The sequence below is a fragment of the Mesitornis unicolor genome, unplaced genomic scaffold, assembly GCF_000695765.1.
Source record: "Mesitornis unicolor isolate BGI_N332 unplaced genomic scaffold, ASM69576v1 scaffold22896, whole genome shotgun sequence".
Lineage (NCBI taxonomy): Eukaryota > Metazoa > Chordata > Aves > Mesitornithiformes > Mesitornithidae > Mesitornis > Mesitornis unicolor.
In genome coordinates this window covers 20002-37541 of record NW_010190629.1, presented here as the reverse complement: position 1 = coordinate 37541, position 17540 = coordinate 20002, and the positions used below count along the sequence as shown (strand labels likewise).

Genomic DNA, 17540 nt, shown 5'->3' with positions numbered 1-17540 from the left:
ACTTGTTGGCCTTCCCCTTGATTCTTACCCACAGGCACTTGACCTTGTCACTATCGCTAATCTCTAGGCAGTTGTAGCATTCCCTAACATACATGGCCACCCCACCACCTTTCCTTCCTTGCCTATCCCTTCTGAAGAGCTTATGCCCATCAATGGCAGCACTCCAGTTGTGTGATTCATTTTACCATGTTTCTGTGATAGCTACTAAATCGTAGTTATCCCGATGCACAATAACTTCCAGTTCCTCCTGCTTACTGCCCAAGCTGCATGCATTGGTGTAGACACACTTCAGTCTGGCTAAAGGCACTGCCACCTTTTCACAGGGAGCAGTCCTAATTTCTGCCAAGCCATTTTCAAGGACTTCCATGGTTACTAACCTGTCAGTGACCCTTGCACCTTGGTTGCTACATGGCACTCCATCCCCTACCTCCACTGGGATGGTAGTCCGAATTTTCTCACAGCCTTTTCTTGCAACATCTCTCTTTGTGCTAGTACACTTTGTCACTGTACAGCAGGGTTCTGTGCATATCTAATATAAAGAATTTCCACTAAGGTGCTGAGTATTATATGACAATTTCAGCTAGCTCTCAACAGGCAAAATGGACTGTAAATATTTAATATACTATCTGGGCTCTTCACTTGCAAAGTTCATTAGTCTGTTTATCCAGGAGAGAAAAAAAAATAGCCATGGATTGTTGTCTATCAGGAAAAAATAATTCAGAAACACTGGGCACACTCTTGAGTAGCTTTCTGAGTAAAGACAGGTGAGGAGGGAAAATAATTTGTCCTGCTAAATGCCTGCTGATTGCAAACCATTTAAGTGAAACATGCACAAATTATGACAAATAGGGTCGCAGAGTAAGTACTAAGTATGCTTCTCATAGGAAAGAACTTTGTGTCTGCAACATATTGTCTGTGTAGGCTACTATTTTTTAAGCAAGTGCACATTTACTATGCAGAGAATTGCATAGAAGACATAGTCTTCACTGCTCAAAGAGCTATCCTGACCAGCTTATATAAACACTAGCTAAAGCTGCTAGAGATTATTTGCAGAACATTGGATCTGATGAGCTCAAATATAAGATAGCTTGGGTAATATAATATTTGGGATTACCATAATAATCTCTTTACGGAAAGTGTGCAGTATCAGCAGAACTGTTGCTTGAGTCTTTGAGGGAAGTAGAAACGGTAGAGTAATAATTCAGCATTTATTATACACTTAAATCTTTGTGAATAAGGCAAGTTTCTGAGCCCTTTATGGGGCCTAGGATAAGGCTTTGAGAATTTAATTAAATATCTCTGATTTGAACTCACCTATGGAGCCCAGATCATCGGTTTGACAACCTGTTTTTGTTGTGTGGTAACTTGTTTTACTATAGCACCATCGTTTGATGTTACACACATTATTTACTGATCCTTTGAACCTTTCTGGCCTCTTTGAGGGGGCCTTTCAGGGCTCAAGCTTTGAGCCATAGCTTCTGAGAAGGGAGCTGATTTTCGTCTTTCTGGATCTGGACACTGGTCTGTACGCATCTGTGTAAGCCAACACTGCCCTGCAGACAGTACAGGCAGTTCTGCTTCTCTTCTGCTGCCTTCCCTGCCTGTGGACCATCCCAAAAATTCCGGAACAGCCTTAAACACTTTTGCTTCATATCCGTTTCAGCCAGCCTGTCACTTCAGTCTTGTCCAAAATAGAGATACAAACAAGCTTCTAGGTAGCAGTTTCTTTGCCTTTGGCATCTTCCTAACCTCTTCGTGTTTCACTGAGTGTTAGGCTGCCATTTTTGGCGAAAAAGCTGCACAGCTTTTATCTGAAGTCCAGGAAACAGCATCACCACCATTGTCTTGTAATAACTGCATGGAAATACAGATTTTCTGTTAATTTATGAATGTTTAAAACCCATTAAAATCATCACTTCTGCAAAAAAATAAAACACTGGTAATCCAAAATAAGTATATATATCAGTTACCTCACAACATCATGTCACAGCTTTTAAGACTTTTATGGTTCTCTTGCTCACAACTACCTTTGCTCCACAGAGAATCATCCAACCTTGCAAATCTTGCAGCTTTTCTAATTGATTAGCATAATGAAATTCAGCTCTGAGCAATTATCCTTAACTTATTTTAAGCTTGAAGTCCTTTGCTCCTTATCTAAGGTGTGATGAAAAGCTAGGGACCCAGAAGCATTTCTTTTTAGAAGAATGTATCCCTTGGTCTGATAAAAGATATTACATCTATCTGAAAATCTCATCTATATCCTTGGACCATCACAAGCACAGCAACTTTTTAGTTTGCATAAATTGTTAAATAAAACTGCTAGATCCATTATACTTACACTCAAGAAAGGAAAGAAAGGGCATTTGAACAAAAGCATTTTTTCTTATTTCTGTTCTTATTGTGATGGGATAAGGTTGTTCAACTGCTCTCATTTATTTTCCTGTAATTTCACCTCTCTGCTGAATGTAAAGGCAAGTAATCTATACAGAACATTCTTTCCAGACTTTTTTCCAAAATTAGTATATAGCAATAAGATACAAAAAGATCAGATAATAGGAGCAGTTTGGAGATTACCTTCAGCTGTGGAGATGCCATAATCGTTTGAACTCATATTACTTCATCTATCTATTTCAAAGCATTTGACAATGGTCTATAAACATTATTATGGCCATGAAACAGATACAAAAAGTCTTCCAAAGTATATATCTTCATTGTGGATATAAACATATTTCCTTCATATACAAAACCTGCAAAAATACTAATTAATATGTGGCATGTAATTTTGAAACTTTTCATCAGTCTGCAGACATTGTCATGCATACTTCTAAGGTTCACTCTTACCTTTTCTTTTAAAAAGAAAACTTTTAAATGCACACAATAAGGATGCACAGGGTAACTATAGAAATACTTCTTTTACCATTAGAAAAACTTGAGGTTTTTAAAAGGTTCTTTTTCAGTAGTTTTAGAATAGCCAAGCAATAAAGGCCAGCAATTTTCTGTTAGAAGAGTTGATGTACAATCCAGTGCTTTGTCTTTCCACTCATTCTCCCCTGGAAAATCATAAAAAGGGAAAAAGAAAGTGTGTCATCACAAAACCTTCCAAGTGGCATTGATTATAAGCTAAAAAAAATTGGCTAACAGTGTGAGACTGTGAAAGTAATCAGACTTGACAATTGCGGATATTTATGGGAAAACAAAAAAACCCCAATCTTTTTAGCAGTAAACTGTCACTCTTCTATTCTGAGCGATGATCTGTCAAATTTCTCAATATCAAATGTCAAGACTACCCCTTACCCTGAAATCTGTGACAAGTTTTTACATATCAGGTACAGATCAAATCTAGTGTGTGTGCCCAAGTGAGACATACAGATACACAAGAACTTCTGCTTCTGGGGAATTTATACGTCTCTGAATATGAGCTGTAGGACTATTTTATTTGGGAATCATCAGTCTTGCTGCACATGCAGAGAGACCTCTGGGCAGAGTGGACCTGACAGTCTTCGTATCTCTAACATAGACCAGGGTCCAGACTCACAGTTGTAGTTGTGTGTATCACTGTGCAAAAATGCTAAGATTTTATGAAAACATTATTTTCCTGACTGAATTCCATCATATCTGCTTACTCTAATGGCTCATTTTGGGTATGGCTGACAGCAAATGTATCTACAAGCACATTGATTAACATTAGCTGAAATTAATTAGCTTTCTGAGATATTGCTAACTAGGTAGCTTTCACTGTGTGAGGTATAACAGAAGCTGAAAACATAACTAGTATCCTCAGCTGTATATTATCACATTATTAAATACAAATGCAAAGCACCTGAAGTCTTGCTGTGAAGCCACAGAATGTCTAATCCAGTGGCAAAGGGGAATACCAAGATCTAGTTGGCAGCCTAACTTATAGTGGAAATTTCTATTGATGGTAACGTGCAACGGAAAAAGCCCGTCTTACTCACAGAGGTCAAGATTAAAAAAAAAACAAACAGTTAGAAACTAGATAAAATTGCTGAATACACTTAATTCGAAATCACTTAGGGATGCAAACATGAAAGTGTACTGGGCCAATTTACTAGCATTTTTCAAAGAACTCCAGCTTACTGATGATGGGAATTCTTGGAAGGTGAAGGAGCTGCTTTTTTTGCTATTGGTTCTCTGTTTAGCCTTGATGTTTCCAAGTGCAATCCCTCCTGGATCAACAAATTAGAGAGAGGACTTCCTCTTCAAAGTTCATGCCCAGCATGCTTTAGTATCCTCTTTTGATCAGGAACTAATTATTGAAAGCTTGAGTCTTTTTTCCCCTTGGAACCAAAGCTACAGGTCTGGGAGACTGTAGTCCTGTCTCTCCCCATTGAAGTTCCTCAAATGTTAAACTGAGATTATATAAAATGTGAGCTTTGTTTTTTTCTTGTTAGACAATAGACAAGATATGCATATGAGTGGCAGTCCTCACAAATACACAACAGACACTTTAGCTAACTCGTTGACTCCTATGTCTGTTTCAAGAGGAATTCAGCAAATTAACTCTGTATCTCCTTCCAGATTTATTCCTAATTTCACCAATATAACAATCCTTGAAACCTGATTATTGTCCTACTTTTAGGATAATGAATTTTGTGCCCATGAGTAAATTTTTTGCTGATCAAAAAAAAAATAATAATTAAAAAAACCAGCTCAGTGTACTTTTTTCTATATCTCTTGGGGCAGCATTTGGGAAAATAGCTAATGCTTGGTTGGAAGATGGTTTTAAATACATATTTGTTTTTATCCAAGTGTTCATTTCAATAGTATGAGATTATTTGTATTTGTTTCCTTAATAGAATTCCACCCTTCTTCCTGTTGTCTGGAGAGAATGAATTATGTTCCAGGTGGTAAACCCAGAATCTGTGGATTATTACTAATCATGCATAATTAATTAATTTCCATTGCAGCATTCTAATTTGTAGGGTTCCATATAAAAGTAGAGGCAGTTCCCAGCCCCAGAGAACTTTAAACTTAAGTATAAATTAAGAGATAAATACTACGGAGAGACAGGATGACATGATGAGAGTAGCTGCAGTTGGTCACAAGGAGCAATTACAATGCAGCATGTATCCAAACATTATAAATGTTTTGTTAGACATCAGGGTGATGGTGAGTTTGCAGGCTTTTATCGAGTGATACATCTCAAGACAGGATTAAAATGGAATGTGACTGTTGAAAAATTGGACAAATAGACAGTTGAGACCTGTGTTATTGCTTGAAAAGAGGCAGGAGCCATTATTGTTATTTGTATTATTAAAGTTGATGGATAAGAAGGCAAGTGGAAGGACTTTAAAAGTGGAGATAAGTAGCTGTGCTCTTATTCCTGCCTCCTGTTTACTATGCTGGGAGAAAATGCTGAAAGTTATCATTGTGGCAACTCCACTATTATTAGTTCATTCCATTTTTTCCACAATATTCAGGAAGCAGTACTGAATCAGCGCATTTTATGCTTGTAAGGAATTCAGAAGCGAGCTACTTATTTTATAATAGCTATAAAAAGAGGTAGGATATACAGGTCCCCAAACTGTTTTCTGGTCTAAAAGGAGAAGGGAAGAAGAAAAACAACATAAAAATGTAAGCAGCTGAACAAAGATACAATGTGAAAAAGGTGTAGTAGCCTCTGACAATCATTAAATCTGCAAAAGAAACCTGGTACACTGGGTGTTAATTACAGTAATTCAAGAGGTTTCTGGGAATACAGTGGCTTCTTTTTCATCTGGCCTGTACAATTAATGACTCAAGTTTTCTGCTAAGAATCCTTAAATTGTTCTGCTGTCTTGTGAACAAAAAGAAATGCCTAGGAGACCGTAGCACAGTCGACTTTTCCAAACTTCTTCAAATGCCTTCTGTGTCCTAAAGAAGCCGCCTTTTCTGTGAGCTGTCTAAGGAGCCATGGTAGCGATTTCCTAGACATCCTGTATTTACAAATTTATAGAATGGTTAGTTTTGAATAAGGGTTTGAATTAACAGATGAGTCACAAGTCTAATTTATTTCATACTAGTTGAAATGGGGAGCCTTACCATTTAGTGACTTGGTCAACAAATATTTACCATTAATGTAGTGCTTAAAATTGCAAGTCATGCATGGAATTATTGATCACTCACAGTAATGAGTACTGTGCTAAATACGACTGTCAGAGGATCAATTCTTCTGTCTCTGTTCTTATCGCAGATACAAACTGTATATGTATCTCACATTTAAGGTGCCTTCATATTGTTTTGGGGTTTTTTTTCTTACTTTATCTTGTCTTTTCCTGGAGATATCCTCATATTCTCACTGCAGTTCTTGCCTCTGACATTGACGTACATCTTTGAGGCTTGTCAATATAAAGCAGCATTTGATCCCAGAGCTGAACCTGGCTCCTTCTGCATGACTCTCAAGCAGAGATCTGTGACCAATTACTCAAACTGGCCTCTCAAACAGCACTACCTGGAGGTGCATGTTTAAATGTTTTAATTATCTCAGTGGGGATAAGGCATAGGAATTTTTGAGCAGGATCAACCTGGCAAAATTGCCACGGAACTGCAGATGCTTTACTGTAAGGAGTTGCCTTCTTTTTTTATACTTCTATCATGCCAGGATGGCTATTAGTTTCTTGACAGCATATTAGTTTCTTAAGAATGGAAAGAGACTACCACCACCTAGTTCATGAAAACAAAACGGGATACGGAAGCTAACCTCAGAATTCTAGATGACAGGAGTTTTTATTTCTAGATATGACCTTTCTTAAGAACAAAGGCAGGCAAGATTTTGGTTCCGGTTTGTCTCCATCCCAAATATATTAACAACAAATTGCTAATTCCTACAATAAAATTAAATCTATTCTTCCTGGATTAGGAGCAGTTTTAAAACTGGTTTGCTTGCCTAAACTTTGCCTAAAAATGTGCTTGATCAGAAAAGAGCATCTCACGAAGCTGAGCTCACAGTGGGGAACTAAAGTGTCTTTAGCCATCCATAGACATCTCTCTTCCCTGGTTCTGTTGGATGTCCCAAGAGAAGTTACTTGACTTCCCAGAGAGGAGGGCCTGCTGGCATTCACCTTGTGGAGTTTACCTTGGTAAGCCTCCACCCTAAATAGGGGGCTAGGGAAGTTGGGGTTACAAATGCACCTTTCTAAGGGAAGTGTGGGGGCTCTGCTGGACACAGTTCTGAGTTTTGGTTGTCTAACCACATGGTGGTAGGAGGGTAACTCTTAGGAAACTCTTGGCTTCTACTAAGAGTGAGAAAAGATAACCATAGGCAGAATCGCGGCAAAAATCTATATTTTATCATTACATTTTCTCAGCATCCACTGTACAGCTGTGCTTAGTGCTTAGGTTACAGTGTGCAATCATTTTTAAAAGTATGTTTTTTTCCAGCATTTATAACTTTTTCCACTGCCCATAGGTTTGAAATGAGATGCTCTTTTTAGGATGAGCATCTGGATAGTAATCTTTTTTTCCCTGTCTCCAATCCATTTTGGAGTCCAATGCATCCAGTTAAAGTACTAACGGTTAGCAATCCTTATGCTAAGGTTAGCCATACTACACAAGCCCTGAGTTTTGCTACCCAAGGATTTGATGAGTGACATGTTTCAGAGACGTGTTGTTTCCCTGGGCATGGAGGAAAGACATCTACCAGAAGTACTGATCCGAGCCAAGTAAGATGCTGCTTCCAAGTGACAGGAGAATTGCAGGGAATATGCATCCCACATAGGAAATCAAATGAAAGGGAAAGAAAATAGGCTTTCCATTTCTTCTCAACACATCTGACTAGAATAAAGGCACAATCCTTCCCTACATTTCAGATTATTCACTCTTACATCATCAAAGGGAACACACACACAAGATTCAAAGCAGTTGAGGAAAGTAAATAGCTACGTTAGCAAAAAAAAATGGAAAATAGTCATTTTTTTTACCTTTTCTGAATTAAGTGTTCATTATGTTTATTAAAGGATCTGAAGCATATCCACATTAAAAAAAATTCAGCTAGTAGCTGCCTCTCCCAGCACACAGGCACTGGCTACTTAAACTCTGTCTGTGGGCCTTGACTGCCCGTGAGCTGAAGCTGAAACAAATAATTTGAAGAGAAGGAGAGGTTTAGCAATCATTTGTAAGCCAATCTCTGCCAGTGAGGTAGTATCTGTGTCTCTTGAAACCATAATCTGAAGGATGTGAAATCATCATCCTCTACTGCTTTGAAAAATGTGTCACAATATACCATGTAATTCTACCTCAGCAAAATGAAAAGCAGTGAATGTTTGAAATCTGAAAGCAAGAACAATCTTGATAATTTTTTAGGACCCCTAATGGCTGTCATTAGGAATAATGATGATGAAGTTAACAAGTAAAAATGAAAAAGGAGAATATGAGGAAAAACTTGCTAATCGTGAGATATCTTAAATTGTTGAAGAGTTTTGTGGAGTATGATAGAAACTACATAATGTGAAGCAATTAAGATTTTCCAAATCCAAGCACTCAGAAACACACAGTAGAATATAAAACAGTTTTATATTGTCAGGGGGTGAACAGGTTATCTGCTGTCTAGCTCTAATTTTTAAGATCTTCATTTTAAAAAGAAAGAAATGAAATATAATTGTGTACTCAAATTATTTTTCTTGTTTTCTTTTTCAGCGCAAATTGAAGTGATACCATGCAAAATCTGTGGTGATAAGTCCTCCGGAATACACTATGGAGTCATCACATGTGAGGGCTGCAAGGTATGAGATTTTAATACAGCAGAGTCATCAGCATCTGCATTAGCCTCAGGCATCTGTGTACAATAATACGCTCTTACATGCTTTTAAGCAAGTGGTGCCAAAGGCTGTAAAGCCTGCTGCTGATATAGATGCTTTTCATGCCTAATTTTACTCGTTGCTTTCCTTTTCATCAAATAGTCTTTAGAGTTACTTCCTCGTTTGAAACATGAATTAATTGCATCTGATGCAGTATAAGTGCTAATACAGAGGCTGGCAACTGTAAGTCAAACCTGTTCTACCTTAAATCAGCTTGAGAGATGGATTTCTTATCTTGTTTCCTGTACAATCCATGTAGCATTAAAAGTTGGTGCAACATCTCAGTTCAACATCTTAAAAGCTCACAAGTGTCAGTTTGGTCCCATTTTATCCTCTTTGTATTCTCTGCAGGCCAAATTGTAATCTCCAAAAGAAAAAATGCCTTATATTATGAGTAGTGTAAAAGGATCCTTTGTCTTCTTCCTTATAGGCTCCAGCACAGGAAAATTGCTGAGAAATGGAGGTTTAAAAAAAAAACAAAAATCAAAACAAAACAAAAATCCCTAAACAAACACACAAACAAAAACCACAACAAAACCAACCAAACAACAACAGCAACAAAACAAACCACAAGCAAAAAAAAATCGAACCAACAAGGGAAAAAGCACCCCTTCCGTGCTGCTTAGTTATGTTAACCTATTATCCCAGGCATTAGTTCGAACACCACAGATCAGACCGCAAGCCAAGAGAGGAAAGGCTTCAGTTTTCAACTTTAAAACTACTCTGTGATTTTACTATCTAAGGAATTATATCATTATTCATGCGAAACCAGAGTTTCGTACTACATATTGACATTTCAGCTTTGACTGTAAATGTGAAACTGCAAAGATGGAGAGGGAGCATCTCTGATTTATTCTATGTGCAAACACACAAACTGGTACATTTGAAAGTGGGTGCATATTTGTCAAGTGAAATGGCAAGTCTGTATTTACTTAATGCTTTAAAAAAATTAGAACGATCTGAAAAATCTGAAGATTTCAGTGCACCCATTCTTAAAAGTAAGTTTTTTATGCCAATGCAGTGAGAACCAATATATTGTCAAAGATCAGATTTCTTTCAGAAACATTAACAATTGTAAATGGAACAACCTGCAGCATCTCACTGTCTTATTGTCACACTGGACTAGAAATAAGCATGTTCTTATGATGATCACATGAAACAGGATTAGACTAATTGAACTGATACTTCAAAATCGGCACAAAAGCTTCAGGAGAAAAATGCTTTAAGCAGAAAAACAGCATCTTGTCTTGGTATGCAGCACACACAGAGCCATTAGGGATAAAGCCTCCTGTAGGTGTGATTAGGGTTAATGCTGGCCCTTGTGTATGCCTCAAGAGGAGATGATACCCCTCAGCTCTGTGTGTAGACTGGTGATTGAGATAAAGAGCTTGTCTTCCACTTACAGCAGTTTTAACCGTATTGTTTTTCTGCCAGTTTTGCAGTATCAGATCAATTAGTCTAATCTTGTTTTGTGAGCCTGTTGTGAAAAAAGATTTCAGTTTTCACATCAAGTCCGATGGGAAGCATCTCAGTCTGTCAGAGCTCTCTTTTAAGGTAAGCACTGTCTCAGGCAGTGTAACTCTTCTCTTCATTGCCTAGCAAATAAATAACTATTTGATTATCCCGCATACTCGTAACTGGTCACTTCTGGCTCTTTTTGTCTGAAAGCAATAGAAATCTGAATTAATTAAGAGGGAGACCATGTGTGGAATTTTTACCCGCTCTGCAAGCATGCATATGAGGATTGTCCTGCCAGTGGCAGTGCTACAGACATCAAGGGAAAGGAAATCCTTTAACTCTGTGTCTGACATTAGCTATGCCACTGCAAATCCATATGATAAGTGCTTAAGGGGCATCATAGACATATTGCTGTTTCATGTCCATGCCTGCATATGCTGAACCCATGGAAGAAAATGATGGCTCTGCCGCTATCATCACTGAAAGGTTGAAACCTGAAGATGGTTTTCCATCCCATCTGTCTCTGTGGCTCCTTCTTTTGCTGAAAAGCCTTTTACCATTTCTCCTGCCTACCCCCAGAGCAACATATTTGCTACCACTCTTTTGTCATTATTTAGACAGTAGTTTACATGACCATTTCTCTTCTCAGATTGACTGTCGGTGATGGATAAAGTTACTTGTTTAAGATGCAGAAAGATGACTTGTCAGTGTTGGGAATATTGGGAAATCTCTCTTTTAAGTTTGTAACTCCTCAGTAATGACTGCATCCTCCTTCCCCTAAATGGAATTATTCTCAGTAAATAAAGCAAATATATAAAGATACCCTAAAAATGAAATTAAAGGATTTTCTGTACTTTGTAAGACAACATTTAGATCTTATGCAGGAGATAGAGAGTACTAAAGTCTCCTTGGAAAAATAAATTGCCTGCTGTAGATTAATTTTATTATGGAACTCCTGATTTTTTGCTAAGAGGGGCAAAGAAGGAACAAACAAATTATTCTGAGATGAGATCAACCTTAATGGGAAAAAACAGCACTACAGGATAAGGCACACGCAATGCTAGATGATTGTGAGGAGATTTTTTTAACATTATTTAATTCATTTGTTCTCTCAAATCCATATCCACAGAGGACTACAATCACTGACACACTATAATCACTGCTAAAACCACCATAGGCCAGATGAAATGAGACTCTTTAGGCTTAATCTCAGGAACTAGTGTTGCTGTTGTCCTTGGTGACATGACACCCCACATTGTCCTCATTGGGTTCACCACAACTTGAGTGAGAATTCAGGCACTACCTATAGCAAGCGAATTGAGCCCTGTGACACTGTCATCCTGTTCCTTTTTCACTCTCATTCCTCCAAAACACAAGGCTGCCACAATTTTCATTGCTTGGTATTGCTGTTGGCCTGTACAGAGATAACACTGGTTTTGCCTGATAAATGAAGTCAGCTCTTGCCTACTGGCTCCATTCAGAGCTGTTTGCAAATGAGCCTAGAAGGACTCAATCACTTTAGCATCACTCCTGGTGATTCCTGTAACTGCAGTAGTGATGCTTTCTACCCTTTTTCTCCTCATGGCTTCCAGCAGTGGCTAGGCTGCCCTTCAGCTCTCCTATCACACAGCCCTCAGCTGCCAGCATCTGAAGATGCCAAAGTCGCCAAAGAACTCTCTTTTTCTCTGGCCTTGCTGTTCGTCTTGTCCTTTATTTTACAGGAAAGAAAAGAATATCATAAAATGCCTTCTCCCTCTCTCTTTCTTTCACTAATCCTTACCCCCTGGTTTGATTCTTCTTATCGCCTCTGCCATTTCATGTCACTTCTACCATACGGGTACCTCTCTGTGTCACTTGTAGCAGCTGGGAGCTCGTAAGGCCTTCAGTATAAGTTAATACTCTCCTTCTAACCCTCTGATCTTTAGCCAAATGGCCCACAGCTGGCCAGAAAAACCTTCTAGGAGATAGAATCACTACAAAATTTTACATAGATAAAATGGATAATGTTATGTTCCATTGAAATGGAAAATGTCATTACTTTCTCATGGTAGTGTCCAAAGGTGTTGCTTTCTCCTTTGTGTGTTGGCTTTACTTGATACAGTCATCAAATCCTGGTGCTTTTGTGATGCTTGAATTTTAATTACTTTTCACTCCTGAAGTGTGTGGTCCCTCCAGATCAGATCAACATTTGCCAGGTTAAATTGAACAGCAGACTTCAGCTTCTAATGCTATGCATAGCTAGCACCGGTTATTACCATTCTCTTTCATTAAAGGAAGAAAATAGCCAGAAAAAGTATTTTGAAGTCATCTGTTTACAAATGCTGACAAGATTTTTCTCTATTACAAGCAAAAGTTAGATGATACATGGTCATTATTGCACAATAAGAATGCATTCTGTAACATTATTATTTGCATTTTAACAAAGTAGAATTACATTATTTACAGAATAACACGATTCTCCTTATTATAAGTAGATGTTCTTTAATTTCACTGTACAGGGCCAACACATTTGCAAAGCCACAGCATTAGTAGCATTGCACTAAATAAGAGTTTATTGTAGTCATCTACATGGTTGTGTGTGTGTGTGTGTGCACATGCGCACATATATGCACATGATAATGCTCTGTGTCATGGTGATACTCGTGCTCTCTTGCCCTTAGGGATTCTTTCGGAGGAGTCAGCAGAACAATGCCTCCTACTCCTGCCCAAGGCAGAGAAACTGTTTAATTGACAGAACCAACAGAAATCGTTGCCAACACTGCCGACTGCAGAAATGTCTTGCCCTGGGAATGTCTCGAGATGGTAAGAAGTCATATTCCTGCTTCACGCCTAAACCCTTTGAAACTCTTCTTCACTGCACTTACTTAAACTCCCTGTAGATTTCTGGGAATAGAGAGGAGAAGCTCCTTGTTTTGTAATGCATGCACTGTGAGACATGAATATTTGCCATTCAGTTAACAAAGAAGGCTATTTTCATGGGGAGGGTGTGAAAATCACAAAATGGAGAGCAACATTAGCTTGGAACAGCAAGAGTTAGAGGTAAAACGTGGTCTTTTGATCAAAAGCACAAAAAGATCATCTCTGGAGAGGTGGATTTATATTCTAGTTTAGATAACCTCTTCTATTAAACATTAACATTTACCTTAACATTAAATATTCACCTGTGAAAGCATCCCTTTCATTGAGATCTCAAAAAATCTGTGACAGTAGATAGGCAGCTAAGAAGAAATTTACACCTTGATAGCATTAGGGGTTTCTGTTTGTTTTATTCAGAGCACATGACCAAATATTTTGCTCTGCTATGAAAACTTTTTTTTTGCCTGTACATTTCCCCCTGTCTCTGTTTGGATCTGTAGAAGAAACATTTCATAGTTTAGCACTGAAAATGGACATTCCACCAGGGGAAAGCTCCACGGTGTATCCAGTTGCAGGATTCTTTGACCCTTGCAGAGCTCTGGCCCACCTTCTAAGCTGTGGTGTGACAAGCTGTGTTCGGGAGGCTAAGGACATGCACCACACCAGAGCTGCAGACAGTGGGAGGCTTGGGCAAGGCTGCTCAAATCTGACCTGCCCCAGCCACCACTGCTCATGCAGGCACTTCCCAGATCACAGATGTGTTTCAAATGGTCAGGAAGTATGAGAAGAAAACATTCTATTTTTGAAAGCAGGTTATATTCATTTCAATTGCCTGTCAGCAGCTTTCTGTCTTAGAAAGTTTACTCAAAATGTGTATTTTGAAATTAACAGTCACTTGTAGAGAAGTTACTTAAAGAACTATTTCTTTAGATCGTCCACAGATCATAAACTTGTTTTAAATTTAGACAGTAATAGGTCTTTTCCTACCTCAGTGTGTCTCACGTGTCACTGAAACAACTTGCTCAGCAACCTCACCAGTTTGGGAGGGGCCTTGCAGTCTAACCTTTAATCCATGAACTCTTTTTTGGTCCTAGCATGCAGCTTCCTTGATGCCTTTACCCCCCAGTTCTTCCTGGAGGAGATTAAAGTAGTAACATTTCAGTAACTTAGCAGCACGTGCTTTCCTCCTAAAAGGAGGAAATTATCTTCCAATAATTTGAGGTATCATGGGGGCATTTTAATGTGATTGACAGCACTGTCTTCCCAACCTGTATTTCAGGGACCACTGCATACAGACAAAGGAGTGATTCTTCTGACAGAATCGCTTTCTTCTCTCATTGTTTATGTAAGGATGTTTATACTTAAAGATATTAAGAGCTCTTGCAAGTTTGAAATAGGCTGTATGGATTCTTTTTTAACAGAGAAATTGAATGTGATTTTTACCTCAGTCATTCATTTTGACTGCAGAGGCAGGATGCTAATTGACAGCAGCTGGAGAATCCAATTAATGAATATATAATGAGAATAAACAGTGGGTGTTTGTTTTTATTACTGAGGCCCTAAATTTGAAGAAAACACACAGTTGCATTTTTCAGAATACTGTCATTATATATTGTCCGTAAGCGCATGCCATAATTCCAGGGTCTGGCTGTGTTTGTGTGAGGTAGCTTGCAGCCTGTGTGAAGGGCTGCAAGCAGGCTGAGGTTGACAAAAAAAAACCAAACAAAAAACAAACAACCTCTAAGTGTAAAAAGGTGTAAATAAACTGAAGTGGCTGTCATCTCCTTGTTGTTCTGACACTGCCTCATCTTACTATACTCTTTCATATTCATCCGTATGTGGATAAGCTCAGACTCTTCTTGAGGTCTATAGCTGAACTATGGAGTAGCAAAAATGAGAGTCAAGCCCATCCTGTGGTAATAAATGTGATGATTCTGAGTTGATCCCAATTACATATTAAGTGGAAATACTCAGCATAGGAAAATAGACCTCATCGTATGTAGAAATCAGTATTTCCAGAGCAACATCCTCTTATCTGTGATCTGATAAATTCTGCTGAAGGTATCCCTCATTTGTTTTGGAGCACAATTAACAACTACCTCTGCTCTGAAATCCCAAGATCTAGCCCAGAAGAAACCCAGAATTTATAGAGATCTGGAGGGTGGGGGAGGGGAAGAGATAATCAGCTATGGCCCACTCAGTATATGCAAGCTGTGCATTTACTCCTCCTATTTCCACAGCAATCACCCTGTCATTTTTGAAAATTTCAATCTCATTGTAATGAACCCTGTTCCTGGGGAGAGTGGTTTACACAATGATGTTTTCCTCCCTTTCTCATCAGAAGGAATGCATGGATTTGTGCATGGAGATTATGTAAATTGATTGTGTAAATCCCTTAGACTTTCCTCTGTGGAAAAGATGACATTCATTTGAGCTATTTACCTTCAAATCTGTTATTTTCCTCTAGATTCTAACTCTAACCTGTGAGATTTATTTTTTTTTAAAGTGTGAAGATAACACCCCATTGAAAGGATGCAATAATAAGGCTTTAGGGCTTATTTTCGTCCAGAGTACTAATCCTGTTAGTGCACTGTTTAAAGGTTTGTGGAAAGTTGGTAAATCACATGGGATATGAATCTACAGACAGTATATTTCATATAGCTCTGAGTTGTTGTTCAGCAAACACAGAGATACAAAAGGATGCACAGTCTTTTTAACATTCATAGTAGGAAGTGAGTTGCTTGACTGAGGCCCTCCTGTCAAATCGGAGTCATTATCGTCACCTTGTAAATCCAAGCACACAATACTTTTTCCTTTGTGAGACCCATATGGTGTAAAGCTTTGCATCCTCTCTCATTTCCACAGAAAAATAAATATCAAAAGAGTGGTGAGGTTGATGGGCATCAAGAAAAAATGAAAGACAACAATGGTTCATATTGCGCTTTGCTTTTCAGCTGTGAAGTTTGGAAGAATGTCCAAAAAGCAGAGGGATAGCTTGTATGCTGAAGTGCAGAAGCCCCAGCAGCGGCTGCAGGAACAACGGCAGCAGCAGAGCGGTGAGGCAGAAGCCCTCGCCAGGGTTTACAGCAATAGCATCAGCAACAGCTTGAGCAACCTGAATAACGAAACTGGCAGCACCTACTCTAATGGGCACGTCATCGACCTGCCAAAGTCTGAGGGTTATTATAATGTGGATTCTGCCCAGCCTTCCCCAGACCAGTCTGGGTTAGATATGACTGGAATCAAGCAGATAAAGCAGGAACCTATCTATGACCTCACCTCCGTACCAAACTTGTTTACCTATAGCTCTTTCAACAATGGGCAATTAGCTCCGGGGATATCCATGACTGAAATAGGTAAGGAAAATTCTTATTCCTCAAGTGTAATGTGTGTATATATATATCAGCTAGACCACAATATTGTTTTGATTAAAATATTTTTTTAGGCATTCCATACACAGGAACACAATAATTACATACTCATATATGTGTATATGCGCATGCACATACAGGAAATAAAAGAAAGAAAATCAGTCTGGCAGTAATTGACACAATATTGAGGCAGTTCTGTTTTTACCAAAATCTGCAAATTAAGTGGTTTCTTAAACTCAGCAGTTCATGTTCTGTTTATAAAATAGGAGCACCAAAGCAGATGATGAATCAATCAGAACCAAGTGATAATTCGTACCAGAGAGCTTGTTTCAAATGAGCTCATTACTAGCAGGGTTAAATGTTCTCTTCAGCCAGCCATCCGTATTCTTGTCAACACCCAGAATCCCCATGGTAGCTAATTCTAGGGTATTTATTGTCAAAAAGCACTGGCTTGCTACTTCTGTTGCATGGATATACATGCAGAGAGCAAGGTCACTGAATTTGTGAGTGCACAGACTCTGAATGTAGTTGCATGGATACCCCTACTCCTCTGCTTGAATGCTTTGGAGAACCTGTCCCTTGATTTCTTCTTTGAAAAGTAGCAAAGAGACCTCTCTGTGAGATGAGATGGTTTGAAAGGCAACAACTAGTGATGAGTCTTCTCTAAGGAAGATTTTTGTTCCTCTAATGCCTCTAGTCATTCCCCTCCAACACAACTGAAAGTACTACTCCTGTTATAAAGAAATGTCATAAAAGATGACTGGCATCCTAATTAGGTACTTCCCACCTAAAAAAGTGAAATATGCTGAGTCAGTTGTGGTTGAGAATATAATCAAAGTGTAACACATCGTTAATGGATTTTAATTAAAAAGAAAGAAGAAGGAGGGGAAAAAAAGCACCTGTAACTAATTAATTAATATCACATCATAAAGACCCTCTATGTTTCTGGCCTTGCTGCCTCATGTGTGTACAATGAAAAGTGTACATTTGTGTGTGTGTACTCAGACCTACTGTGGGTCCTGGAGGTGCGGCATGCATTCAATATATATTGCAGAAAGCG

The 17540-nt window shown here is 38.6% G+C and overlaps 1 protein-coding gene across 1 annotated transcript in view; it reads left to right on the top strand.

Moving 5' to 3' along the window:
- The first annotated feature begins 8328 nt into the window (after window positions 1–8328).
- LOC104542228 (nuclear receptor ROR-beta) overlaps window positions 8329–17540 on the top strand; it is a 27932-nt gene continuing 18720 nt past the window's right edge. Inside the window, exons 1-4 of the mRNA XM_010186465.1 lie at window positions 8329–8389; window positions 8635–8720; window positions 12914–13055; window positions 16064–16465. Of these exons, the coding sequence (XP_010184767.1) occupies window positions 8329–8389; window positions 8635–8720; window positions 12914–13055; window positions 16064–16465 (691 nt within the window). The remainder of the gene's footprint in view (window positions 8390–8634; window positions 8721–12913; window positions 13056–16063; window positions 16466–17540) is intronic.